This window comes from Cyclopterus lumpus, chromosome 5 (assembly GCF_009769545.1).
Source record: "Cyclopterus lumpus isolate fCycLum1 chromosome 5, fCycLum1.pri, whole genome shotgun sequence".
Lineage (NCBI taxonomy): Eukaryota > Metazoa > Chordata > Actinopteri > Perciformes > Cyclopteridae > Cyclopterus > Cyclopterus lumpus.
In genome coordinates, this window is record NC_046970.1 from 21,545,023 (window position 1) to 21,559,508 (window position 14,486).

At 39.2% G+C, this 14,486-nt stretch overlaps 1 protein-coding gene across 1 annotated transcript; it reads right to left on the reverse strand.

Annotated features, from left to right (window-relative positions):
• Window positions 1-3,393: 3,393 nt before the first annotated feature.
• Window positions 3,394-14,426, reverse strand: LOC117730547 (immunoglobulin-like and fibronectin type III domain-containing protein 1). The gene is given in 24 exon segments (XM_034532303.1): window positions 3,394-3,493; window positions 3,495-3,738; window positions 4,869-5,000; window positions 5,003-5,096; window positions 5,098-5,131; window positions 5,133-5,142; window positions 5,897-6,093; window positions 6,252-6,323; window positions 6,412-6,541; window positions 6,630-6,809; window positions 7,134-7,436; window positions 7,623-7,676; window positions 7,679-7,912; window positions 8,001-8,142; window positions 8,375-8,490; window positions 10,654-10,789; window positions 10,791-10,814; window positions 11,230-11,343; window positions 11,486-11,678; window positions 11,744-11,801; window positions 12,563-12,730; window positions 13,024-13,143; window positions 13,661-13,687; window positions 14,381-14,426. Coding segments are annotated over 24 exon segments (2,928 nt in total).
• Window positions 14,427-14,486: the final 60 nt, after the last annotated feature.

The window sequence follows — 14,486 nt, forward strand, 5'->3', positions numbered from 1 at the left end:
CTTCTCGTCATGTGTTGTCTATGTCACCGTGTGGCATCAGCCTGTCAAAGGGGGGGATATGCCTGGACTATTGCGCGACGTGAGCGGCCACTTGGAGACATGCTGGGACACACAGTAAACGGGGAATGTGAAATTCCACCTAGTGGCTGACTCTGTCCATCTGCCTGTGGAGTCAAGTGGCCGTGCCAGCGATTTTAACTGCTCAGGTCCAAACATAGACAGGAGCAGAATGTCTTCCAATCAAACTGTAAAGCCAACGCACATATCTGTAAATCTTTTTTTATGCCACCAACTCTTAAAAATTAAATTTTGCACAGTGAGGCGCCTAGTTGTTAACTACCAGCAAAAGACTGCAAGATACTCTAAACTCAAAGTGCTTGTGCTGAGCGATCATGTGCATTTGTTTAGTGTTGGATGGTGAGAAAGCAACAATTTGGTTGATTTTTTAAAATTGAATAACAACACTCTCTCCAGAGAGTTAATGAGATACAGATTTGTTTTAACCAATCTTATAAAAAGATACTTGGGGTGATATAGACCTACTTTGACTATCACCCACAATACCTTTTGGTATAGCACCAGTTGATGGCAATGACATAAAAACAGTTAATGTGTGGGTTTTTTAATCTTAATAAGTCATTTGTTTAGCATCTTCAGTGCTGAAGTTATTTTAATGATAATTAAAAGAGGTTGTACATCAAGATAATGGCCATACGGCTTTTTACATGGCCCTTTTTAATTTTAAGGAACATAAGAGGAAAACGGAAAAATGTGACAAAGAATATCCGACTTTGATAATCTGCAAGCCAGCAATATATTTATATTTAGCTTTTAATGTGTCACGCATCCTGTGGTGCAAACTGATCGTCGTCTCCTGCTCAACCCTTTGGTTAGTCATGGGGAGCCAGTTGGTAAGGTCACAACCCTGAAATAAAGCACAAGGTTTAAATCTTTAACAGCGTGATCTCAGGTCCATTCACTTTTTTTCTTCTTTTCTACCAACATTCTGTCGTTTCACTGTAGTAATTCTTGATATGCAGCACAATAACATTTTAGGGTTTATTTTTATTTTGGCGGTTCATGTTCTTATGTCCCACGTTTGTGATGCTATGCTAACATACCAGATATACCATTGTTAACGACAAAATGGCACCATGTCTTTGTCTGCAGGTCATTAAATTTAAAAAAAAACATTTAAAAATGCTCATCTGATCTTTTATTTTTGTCATGGATTCGTAGATCTTTGCAGCAGCAGAATCAAATACTTTGACAGCCATGAACCCAATACAATGCTCATCTAGGATAAGCAGATCTTTGTACTTATCTTTATTAAATGATGTACAAAACAACCCACCTGATCACTATAAGTCTTAAAGTAAACTGTAACAAATTAAACATGTATGTACTGTAGGTAGTCCGTACAGTTCTTCTGATTGGCCTCTCTCAACAAATGCTGCCTTTCTGCTATCCCACATTTAGATGATCACACAGTTGCCCTGACATGTACCTCTTTTTTGTACTGAACATGCATTTGGTCAGGATACTTTTTATTTATTTATGTTTCTATTATTTATTGTAAGACGAGAGACAACACATAGACGTAACACCAAGAGGACGACAAAAAGCAGTTCGGAAATTCGCTGAAAATTGACACGAAATTTGGCACAATAATAAAAGATCGGACTTACTTTCAGTTCTTCTTCGTCGACGTTCCGCTATCCGTCTTCAACTTGTGAACTCTTCTCACTGTCCAATATTTCAGCGGTGACTCCCCTTTTTGTTCGGTGATAAAAGTTTGGGGCGCATAAAGACCCATACATGGGTGAAATGTAGTATTAAAAACCCGTATTACAGCAGCGATAATAAAGGGTGGAGGTTCGTCTTACCCGTCCCTATGAAAGCGATCACTTTGCAGTTCGCACTGGAAATACATTTTGACTGTTCGCTCCATCTTGGATTGGATTTATCCAGTCAACAGTTTTCTGCCATTACTGTTGAGCGTGTAAAAACACCGGGTGCATTGTAAACTAATATCAAGATTCACACTTAAAACTATTCTGAATTAGCGACCGATATTAATGTACATAAGTGGTTGATGGTTAAGGCTTCACGATTTATATATTCACAATAGCCATGCACAACTTAATGCACCTCACCAAAAGCTTTCGACTGGCAGCTTCATAAGGTCTCTGGTAAGAATATCCCTTTTACTGTAGACTTTATTGGCCAGTAAACATTAACTCGAGACATTTTATTTGGTAAAATAATCTCTGGTTCATATGAATGAATTGTCCGTTCCAATTTGTCTCAAAGTATCAACGGGAATTTTCACAGCGAGCCTGTGGTATTCTGTGGGTGGTCCTCTGGTAGCATTATAAAAAGATGGCTGTTCACGGCGAGCTGGTGCGATGGACACGTTGCACTGAGCGGGCTTTGGGTTCGCATTGTCAGAGGTTTAACAAGCATGACTTCTCCAGGAAGTTTGCATAGTAACCCCGACCTCATAAACGAGACTGATGTCCTTACATTTGGGAAACAAGGTAAATATTATAGAAAGAACCACATTGCGTTATATTGCTTTTATCAGTGAGTGTGACTCCATCGGATAAAATAGGCATCCATGCTGTATGTGTTTAGTCAAAAGGTATCCAGCAGTGATCCTACATTTTTATAGTTGTCAGGTCATGTACAATTTGGATTTTATTTGTGTTGGCCCCGTCAGAATGGCCTTATAAGCATTTAATGTGAATGCATGTATGTCAGTGTTTATTTCATATACACAAACAGTGGTATCCCTGAAAGCTCCTCCTGTTACAGCTATTTGACTGTAGATATATAATGGACTCATAAGGTTTGCAGCTGAGGGTCTTGTTATAGACAATTTACTGGGTGGCTCAGGTAGATATACTTTATATGGAAATGCATTGAAAATGTGCACTCGGTTCAAAAGGGCTTAATGTGCATTATGTTGTGGGCTCGGATATTATTGGAGACATGTGCAAACACATGCTGGAAACATACGTCCACCAAGACAGCCACCAAGTTTGTTATTTGTCAGTGAAGAATATATGCAAAGTTATTGATAAAGGGACAAAACGAGAGACCAATAAGAACGCAACACACTTGTCATTTTCTTGATTTATTGGAGTTGACACAAGATATTTTGACAGATGTCTTTGCCCTTCTGTGTGTCACTTCACTGGTGCTATTATTTCAATTGTAAATTGTCACATTTCAAATAAATGAATGCAGTCTATGTAGTAAAACAAAAATCATCCCCCTCTCCGTGTGAGGAGAGGCTGCTGCTGAATTTCTTCATGCTATTTTAATCTGAGGGAAAAGTATTAAATATTTATTATAAGCATGAACCAAAACGGATTATTCTGAAACCATTCACATTTCTAGTTGAACCTTACCTCTAACAATAATTTTAGTAGAACCCTCTGTTTGGCCAAAAGAGTTGACTGCAACAACTTTACAGACGCCGCTGTCTTTTGATTCTGAAACTGTACATGGAGCACTCTCCTAACGAGTTGGTGATGTAGTAGTTGTTGTCGAAGTTGATGCAGACGTCGTTCAGGTACCAGGATACAGTGGGCGTAGGGCACCCTCGGACAGCACATGTCATGTAGAGTTTGTATCCTTTAGGTGGTGTGTGGACTTTCAGAGGCACCAAGATGGATGGAGGCCTCTCAAAGCTGATCCCTGATGAATTACCTCCATTTGGAGTCATTGGAACTTGATAGGGGAAACAAAAACAAGATCATGGATTGAAAATATAATTTAAGTCACATTATAAGCTTATCGATCCAGAAATGTTTCAGACATTTTCTGTATTACCCAACTCTGGAATAATAGATTCTACCCACAGCCCTGTTCATTTCTCTGGGATGTTGTATCCAGGTTTATGTCAACACAGCAAAAGGCTCACAGTGACTATGCTAACATGCTCACCGTCTTACCTTTCTAACACGTACTGCTGAGGTTGGTAATGCCTTCAGTTTTCAGGTATTTGGTCATTTTGACCTGATGGAGCTATGTTAAAAATCGGGGTACAACTAAAGTCATCAGGATGCATGATCTAGGAACCGTTAATGTTGCACCGATCCGTGTAGTAGACGTGGAGATATTTTACTGGGTCATTGAAAACCTTGACTGTACTGATCTTTGGACCAACCGATGTTTCACATTGCCTACTAGCATGGCTAACATTGGTGTTGAGGTTCTGTACCTAACACAATTACTCCAAATGTGGACTGTAATCACCACTGATATATTCAATTTCAACAGTTGGGAAAGTTATTAGTGTACTAGGGCAGTTAGGGAGCACATACAGTAAGCTAAACTGTTACTAAGGAGGTGGTAGGGGAACAGACAACTTCAGAACTGTTGGGATGGTGTCATTGTTTTGGGAGTCTGGCTAGTTTTTATAGTTACTGAAAAAAAACAGAAGCTGGAATATTCAACTATCGTCAGGGCACAATATTAGCGCTTGCCGGTTCAAGAAAACTCCCAATTAGGGAACATAATAATTGTATCTTTTCTAAGTTAATCACTTTTTTTTTTTTTTTTAAATAGATATATAATAACTTTTTTCGATAAGCCTACATTTTCCATCTTGGATAAGTAAGTCTGGCTATCGTTGAAGTAAATCATCGCACCCAAATCAAAAAGCTTACTGTCCAGTCCTAATCATTGACGTCAGCTATTGCACATTGCAATCATTGCTCATGCCTACTTGAATCAGATTAGCTTGAGACAATGATATAATGTTATTGGACATGATGATTCATCATTCCTTTTTAGTACACAACATTCTTACAAACAGATTCAACTTTAAATGGTCAGCCACATGTGCAGTAATCCACCTCTGTTGCAGTTGACGCCCCATGTCGGTGACTCGGATGGATCTGAGAGGCCCATATCGTTCTTGGCGTAGATCCGGAAATCGTACTGTACCCCAGGAAGGAGGTGGTTGACTGTGTATGTGTTAGTGAAGAGCGGTCTGCTACGTTCTTCCACACTCTGGTGTTGGAGTCGCATTGAGACACCACGTAGTAAAGGCGGTCGTCGAGCTCCTCGTCTGGAGAAGGAGTTCCACGATAACGCCACTTTTCCTTGGACTGTTTGTTTTGGGTTCATCTAGCAACAAATGCAATGAGATGCAGAGCATGTTAGAGAAGACAGAATCAATTGCTCAACATTTGTCCCCTTTTCCCCCTTTTAAAAAAAAAGAAGCTATTTTCATTAATTTCTTTGCACTGTGGATGCTTTGAAGCCTTCCGTAATCTTACCATACTTAAGAGGCCTTTCATTCCTCTGTGGGCTTTGGTCAGGATTACATTGGCGTTTGTTAAGTTAATCACATCCTATTACTGCATGTTACACAGTAAGGATTATGTTTCTCATTTAAAAGTTGTTCCCTGTGAATTAGGGTTTGCCGATACATTGGTGTGTCATTGGTATTTAATTGGATAAATATTACCCAATTAATATTGTCGAGTGTCGATATTAATGATGTTCTCCTGTGGCACACACTTCAAGCATTTCAATTATTACCTTGTTGCAAAAAAATGAATTCTTCATTTAATGAAGAGGATTGTCAAACTAACTTGCACATTTAAACACAGAACTGTACACAGTATTTTTTTTTAATATCTTTGTTCAATTTGTATTCTTTTTTTTATTCTTTTATGTTCTTGACTTTTGCAGTAATTTGACTATATTTTCATTTCCTCTGAATATGTTTTTTTATATGCACAAAATCCATTCCTCGTAAGTGCGTAACTTACTTGGCAACAATCCTTATTCTGATTCTGACTCAGATAATATAGGCACAACAATATCACTACTTTTTCCACTGCGCTCGTCATAGTATATCATAATCTGTTCTTACCTGTGACTCTGACCTCGATGTCAAATGAAGCCTCACCCACAGAGTTTTTGGCTTGAATAGTGTAAATGCCTGAATCGGAGTGCTTTGACGAGGGGATAACGAGCTGAGATATTCCCTCTGTATTGATGATATTAATCCACGGGGGTATTGGCTCATCATCCTTCAGCCAAGTGATCTGAGGTGGAGGTTCACCCTGGAGATATCAATATCGGGTAAATAAGTATGAGGCGTTTGCAGTCATGTCACACCGTAGTAAACTCATCACTCAAGAATATGACGCGGCTGGAATGGGGGAATGAAATGTGGAATGCACTGACTTGAAAGAATTTAGTATTCACACCATGGCCTCAGTTTTTAGGCTTACCAGATTGACGCTATATTTCCTGCTCTGAAGACCATGAAGTCCTCTGGGTCTTTAAAACAAGGTCTCACAGGAAGAAAACAAACAAAACATGAATCCAGGCAGGGTGGAAACATTGCACTGGATAACATGGTTAAATTATTAATATGCTTACTGTTGGGGTTTTTTTGCGCACACCATTGCAGAGGGAGGGCTTGGATCTCCTGATCCGGACTCATTAATTGCTGAAACCCTGAACTCGTACTCGGCTCCCTCGGTGACCTCTTTCACTGCATAGATTGCTCCTGAGAATATAATTCAAATTGTTTCAGGCAAAACTAAAAACAAATTTTCCCTTCATCAAAACACGACAGATGCGTCTTTCTGGCGAACCTTCAATTGGTTCATTAAGTGCATTCAGGGGAATCCACAGATTTGTGTCCTTCAATCGTTTTTCCAATTGGTAACCAATGATCGGTACTCCTTTGTCGTCCACTGGGGGGGTCCAGGTCAAGTTGATGCAGGTTTTAGAGGCACTCACCACTGTGGGGCCACCAGGTGGACCGGCAAGTACTATGGAATGACAAATAGTCTAATTAATTGAGGAAGCTCCTTATTAATAGTTAAGTGGTGATTAAAGGCATGGAATAAATCAAGAACATCTACTTGATACCACTGCAGGATATTGCAAACTATTCCTCCTTGAGATGGAACAACCTTTACAGAAATTATGAAAGGTAGGCTTTTTACAGTGACTAAATAGTGCTGCTGACAAACAATTTGAAGCAATCACAACACTACCCACAGGCATTTTCATTTGTTACAACCTGAGTGCGATTAACATGGGATTTGCTGAGGAATGCCAAATTAGATTTCTTTTTTCTCCCCTGTACTTACTCATTATGCCAGCCATAATGCTATCAGCGGTCTCCAGGGCGTCGCTGAGGCCTTCAGGGTTTTCCGTGTAGATGCGGTAGTTGTATTTCTTTCCATGGGTCACATTCTTGTCTCTGAAGGACGTCTTGCCCCCTGAGACATCCCCAACTTTCGTCCACAGGGCTTGTCCCGCCTGCTGCCTCTCTATAATATAGTTGGTGACACCTTGGCCACCGTCGTATTTGGGAGGGTTCCATTTAATCTCAATGAAAGATGAGGTTGTTTCAACAGTCTCCACTGGACCCGCCGGAAGACCGGGCCGATCTATCACGAAAACATTGTGTTACATTTCAAATGTAGCGATATAAATGTGATGCTCAGTAAGGTGATAGTTGTGTTTTATGTTTGAGCGTGGCCCTGAGTGGAGGGGTAAACTAATACTGGAAATGTAATCTTCTTATATCTCAGTAGTTATAACTTTTCTTGTTAGATTACTTCTTTTTTTCCTACCAAGCACAATAAGCTTAGATGTGGCCTCCACAGCCGCAAATGGGTTTTTGAGATCTTTATTTCCCCTGTGTCTGTCCGCAGGCAGTCTCTGAGCAGCACCCGGCTGTGATTGGGCTCCCTCACGATCTTAACTCCTCCTCCGTCTTTGATCTCCGTGCCGTCATTGAACCAACTGACCACCAATGACTCCTGATGAGGAAAAAGCATCCTGAAAGCAGCATTCTGGCCGACTCGTATGATCACAGGTTTGGAGAACTTGAGAACGTCGTCTGAGTCAAATTCAGGTGCGCCTGTGAAACACAAAATGTAATTCAGTGTAACGCACGGAGGCTACTGTGGCAATAAATATGGGCCACAACACAGGGGAGTAAATCATACCTCCGATGATGACCTTTCCTTGTGTACTATGATCCCCTGATAAAAAACAATAAACGCCACAGTCGGCGTCTTTGCAGCTTTGAATTGTCAGCTTGTGAGAGGTTCCGTCTTTGCTCATGGTGACCTCAGCACCTGAGTTCAACTAGAAAATCAAATGTCAAAGGGAGAACATTATACTTTGTGTGTGTGTTTGTAGTACAACATTTGCTAAATGACAAAAACTCCCACGTAAAGATGCAAGACTATTAGTCATGTTGTACTTCTAAATGTCTCATTTTTAATGTTGAAAATGTAGGAATTCTATTTCTCTCCCAAATTACTCTCAATAAAAAAGATGTGTACATATTTTAAGTATGTTGATTCATGGGCCTCACCTGCTCTCCGTCTTTGAACCAGCTGCCATCGCAGTCTATGTTCATCGTCACCGTTAATTCAGCCGAATTTCCGCGAAGAACATAAATATCAGAAAGTCCACAGGTAATTCCAGGATGTGGGCGACATCAAACAAAAGGACTCACTACTTTGCACCTTCATGCGCAGCATCTTCTAGTTAAGGACAATATGTATGCTCAATAAAAGTTTTTTTTTTTAATAAGTTATCGGTTCATCATCAATATCAATTGAACAATGTGATAATTGTACCTACCATTGTAAAAAGTTAATGTTACTCTTTTTGAAAAGTTTGTGAATTCTTCCACCGTGTAAATAGTGAGGAATTGAGAGTATGATCATAACTTAAAAAAAACATCTATACAGTACTTTTTTGTTTTTTAATAAATGCATTGCCATTAAATAAGTGTTGATGGTGTCAGAAAGTTTAAGATAAACACAAGTTACAAAGCAAGGTCATGACGTCAAAAGCAAACACATTGATAAGCAGCAAACATAAAACCCAATGATGTCCCAACACTTTCTAAGACGACACAAGCAAGTTTGAACAGTGTGAGTCTTTCTGTCGGTATTGTGCACATGCTAGTTTTTAAACCCTCTTATTCATTTTTATTTGACTTTTGAGAAACTATGTTAGAGAAAATATCATAATTTGATTATATATTGGTTAATTTGAAAACTCTGGCGATACTAAGACAAAGTAATATTTTTAGTCGTTTAATATCTGTGTTAATTGTACTTTCAGTATTCAATATCTGGCATCCCAGCCTTTCACAGCGAGCGTTTCTCGCCGTTACTGTAATTTTACTTTGATTCATGCTGCTTTGCGGTCCGATAATATTGCCAGTTTTGAACGTACAGAGATTAAACAAAATGAAGTAGAATCAGCTCCACTCATTTTGGCTTTTCTCTCGAAACAGCAGTGGTGGACGGTGGAAATGAAACAGATTAATTGGCACAGATAGGACGTTTTACAAACTATTGTTATCGACGGAAATGGGCTCTGGCACTCTAGCACTTTGAATTATGTTTCAATGTAGACTAAAATGTATTTGGTGAATGGACCCTCATTTATATCGCGTCATTCTGGTCTTGGACTTCTAACGCGACTCTGAGTTCTTTGTCCACGATACAAGACACTTAGACAGCGAGGAAAAGAAGTCATTCAACTCACTTTATCTTACCACTTTAACTTTTTCTCTTTCAAATAATCAAGCCTCAAAACTATCATGAAATGGAATCGCACACTTTAAGATTCTGTTTACCGGATCAATATTATTAAATTAATTATTTATCTAAGTGTTATTACTATGAATTAGCTGTTCAGTTTAATAGTTATCCAGTTTGTAAAGATTGTGCATTCGGATTGATTGATTGATTGTTTGTTGCCACAAACTACTGTTATCATATCAGCCTTTAAAAATACACTATTTGTTGACCTATTTACAGTTATGAAAGTATATTTTAGTATTGTATATTGTTTTATTTCGAAGTGTACAGTATGGCAGAGACCTTACTTTAGAGAGGTAATACATTTAAAGACCATGTTTCTATTATTAACCGTTCCAACTAGTTTGCACATGCAAAGACACTAAAGCCATAACAACATTAACATCAGACCAGACATAATACTGAGATGGTTCAAATCTCTGCACGATGAGTTATATATTGCAGTGACATGTCTGCTTTATGTATGATGGAAAACAATGATAAACATTTAAAAAAATGACAGCATGCTTTAAAAAATAGTGTAATATGTAAAAAAAAACAAAAAGATGGGCGAAAACATGCAGAGGCACTGCATGAGAGCAAGAGAGCGACATTAAGGCTTCATTCACATAAAATCAGGCACGTCGGCAAAAAAAACGGCAGTCCTTTCATTTCCCTTTTTAATATGTGTAGTGCGTATAAGCTGCGTCACTGGGGATTGCAGAAGAATACCAACGCAGTATTCTGTGGTCGAATAAAAAGTTCAACCACATAAACCTTTTGAAAAGGGATTGGACAAGACGCACTCGAAAACAGTCTTCTCTCTCTATTACGTTCACTTTCCTGGATCTTCACCAAAAAAAATAACAAGCAATGCATTTTCAATTAAAATGTATGTTGTATTTGCACAAATGATACCTTTTTTTTAGAAATGATGGCTATTTTAGTTTTAAGCATCAATGCCATTATCTTCCTTTTGCTTTAATTGGGGATACACAATGTGTCCTGTGTGTGTGTGTGTGTGTGTGTGTGTGTGCAAGCGTAACTTACTTACTTTTAAAATGAGTGGAAAAGACCTTCACACCCTCTACATCCAACTGGTACAGTCTGGCATGAGGTCCCTCCATACTGAAAATATATTTGTTCCCCACTCGTTTAAGACCGTGCTTCATCTCATCTCCCAACTCCTTTTGTATATGGAACCATTACACCATCCTGCGGGGATAATAATGTAAATGACTGTTTGGTATGCTTCAAATTACGCCGGCAAGAAAATAGCTGCCAATCGTTTGAGTTCAAATAGAAAGCATCGTAACATTTTCAAACGTATGGCCCATAAATTAAAGTAGACTATTCATTGATCGTTGTGTTTTTAATCTCTTTGCAAAAAAAAGGCGTCTCAGAGGTATGAGTTAACTATTGGATGGGTCCAATAATGCTGATCCATCTGCCCATCCAGTACTTACTCCAGAGATCTTGATGGATATGTACAATCACTGGCCAGATTGCAATTAAATCAGTAATTTAATTAATAATAAGGGTGCCTTGAGGATGACTCCAGTTTATTTATTAGAGTATCTTTAGTGTTGTTGTGCTGCTCGGAGAGTCGTCATTTAGTTTTCACACTAACCTTGTACAGGAATATAGAGCTGCTTTGTTCAATAAGGTCCATGTCAATCTCAAAGGCCGCAGTGCCATCAGCATTGACCTCGATGTGTTTTCGGTTAGACAGGTTGCTGACAAACTGGGACAAAAACAGAATAAGACTTAAGTTTTCTCACAGAATTGCCTTCTTTTACCAATCAACATGACTTTTTTTTTGTATGTCCCTTAAGCAGCTTAAAACCTCCATAATCAGAAAAATGAGAATACCACAAACGACAAACCTCAGCTTGTTCTTCCTCCCTTTCTTTCTTCATTTCATTAAGTTTCTTGAGCATATGACGAAAGTCAGTCACTCCAAACTCGGCACAAAGGTTCTCATAGTCTTTCTTCTCAGAGCTGATTAAGAGCTCCCACAATTTAGGATGGACCTCTCCCTCTTTTCTCTCAACTTGCTCAGGTTTTGGCCGGATATTACTGGGAATGAAAGAAAAGAAGAAAAAAAAAGAGGAACGACAGACATATTTTGGAACACACCCCACTTTTTCTTTTTTAGTACGGTATTAAAATTCCCATCGGGAGCATGGGAATTTTTGTAGTCTTGTGTTATGCAGCCACACAGCCCCCATCAGATCAGCTCATGTACACATTATTCAACAGCTTTTTTTCGCACATTTTGTTTTTTAAATTTTAAATTGAAGAAGCTGTATTTTTCATCTATTTAACCGATTCCTTTAGAAAACGATTAAACTTCTCCGCTCCTAGTTTAATGCCTTCACTATCACTTTCTATCATGTGGTATTGGGTTGTCCAAACTCCCTCAAGTCCCTTGTCATTCTATCACAGCTAGTTCATTGGATTATTGGATATCTTTTTTAATAACAACAATAAAATAAAACAATTTCAAAAATTAGAGTAGCTATTTCCCTGTAACCCCATATGCAGATGAACCCACTCGGGTATTACCCCCGTTTGGGAGTCACTGCTGTACAGTATCCAATGAATCTAATACATATCCCAAATGTGACATCTTGCACCAGACGGACCAATTTGATTGAAATACTCATACAATTTCCAGTCCTCGCACTCTTGATTGGTAGATGGCCTCCTTGATGTGTAACCGCATGCCTTGTTGAGTTACATTGACTGGATATGTTGGTGGACATGTTCAGTCCATTTCATGAAATTGACGTTGAAGTGTGCGCCTCCCAAGAAGCTAAATCACCTTTTTGCTGAAAAGCTAATTGGCAAAGGGTTAAAAGACGTTGATATTATGAAATTGATTATTTTTTTGTTGTCCCTTATCTCCTTCACTGTGAATTAATCTATTTTTCTACCTCTCCCTTACTGTATAGTATCACTGCCATTTGATAGCCCCTTTTCGCTTACCTCAAATGTATGCTCATTGGAATGGGGATCATATTTACTCTGATATATTGACGTATCAGACACATCTCCATTATTTCTGCTCCACGTTACGGTCGGCTGTGGGTCTCCAACGACAATCGCTTTATAACAAGCAAATTTGCCTGTAAAAAGAAAAAGAAAAGCCAGTCACCTCGCGGTGGATAATTTGTCTTGATGAAAAATTATACCAGCATAGATTTTGATCTGTAATCTTGAATCTAATAACTTTCCTTGCTTTTAAATTGAAGCCAGTGTGTGTTTTAATTATATCCGACTAGCACCGGAGTTTTGGGTGTTTGCTGGCCCATTGCACAAACGTCATGGATCTAATCCATTGTGCAGAATCATGGAAATTCCTCCATTTTAATGTTTTGGGATATGGTTTTAAAAATCATTATCGTACAATCAGACCTACCCTCTTGTATGGTCAAAGCAATCGGCTTGCGGGTGAAGTCTGGATGGCTCTTCCCCTGTGGCGGCTCGATAAACTGCGTGATCATCACCACGGGGACCCTCGATTTCTTCTTTATCCCCACTGTCGGCATCGGACAAATAAATGTCAGTGACAACACGTGTGACACAGAAAAGTCGTGTGTTGTTCTGTCATCAACTCATCACCCTCATGAACCATGCCGAAACACGTTCTAATACATATATTATAATGTGTGATGTGACTCACTACAGCAGGTACTTATCATCCAGAGCTGTGTGTGTGTGTGTGTGTGTGTGTGTGTGTGTGTGTGTGCGTGTAGCTCTGGTGTATAAGTCTCGCCTGTGTCACATGTTCACGCCATTTATATTTCAATAACTTTACCGTGTTAACCTTTTTTTTTTCTTCTTCTTGGGAATCCATGCCTAACTTTCAACCTGAGAACAGATATGTAGTGATGCACCTACATATCAACTCACACATCATACGTATATACGCACATACAGTGTATTAATAAAACCGATTGCACATCAGTCGGTCATGTCTTCGTGAGCGGGAGGGAGGAAAAAAAAAAAAAGAAGATGTCTGTTGACGGGCTTCTCTTGTTGTCTGCTAAGCCTACCTTCTTTACCACTCTCTGCAGCAGGATCTGATGAGGCACATGTTAGAGAGCATAATGCAGCGCGTCAGCATGTTTTTTACATTCCACGAAGGGTCAGACTTGAATAGTGAAAACTGAGGGACAGGAAATCAAATACAGACACAGAGCAGCATTTGGCACATGTTTTTATGTAGTTCTTGTTTCTCTGTGGGTTGCAATGGGATATGTGTACTGTGACCCATCGATGCACAAACACACATGAATATGGATATGCGATTCTCATTTTCCGATGCACTGGAGCGTTAACCCCGTAAAGTTCATCTGCTCCTCAGTGGACACCGTTATGACCAGTCTGCTATATATGTTCGCCTACTTTATGAGCTCCTGGTGACTTTTAATAGACTATGTGTACATGTACGCCTGTAAAGTCTAAATGCGTATTGCTAATTGACAAATTTGCAGCCTTGAACTTTCTGAGTAGAGTCACATTTTAGGAGCATCACTTTGTAGGTAAGATGAAGCCTTTACACCACCAGTTATTAGATATAGGCTATTCACAATTTCCTTTATAGATTTATTCACAAATGGATCTCCTTGCCATCCTCATTCTATCAATTGTGTTCGACTCTGATCTGGAAAAAGTGTCATCGTATTACTTTGTCTATCAAGGAGATCAAACAGACGTAATCTTCATATAGGACGTTCCTTTTGTAGAAAATGAGATTATTCTCGAGTGCGTACCTTGGCCGACGGCCGTCCCATCCGTCACTTTGGTTCTTCGAAACATCTTGGATCCTTTGAATCCTTGATGGATTCAGCAAGATGTTCTCAACTGAAATAGAGAATT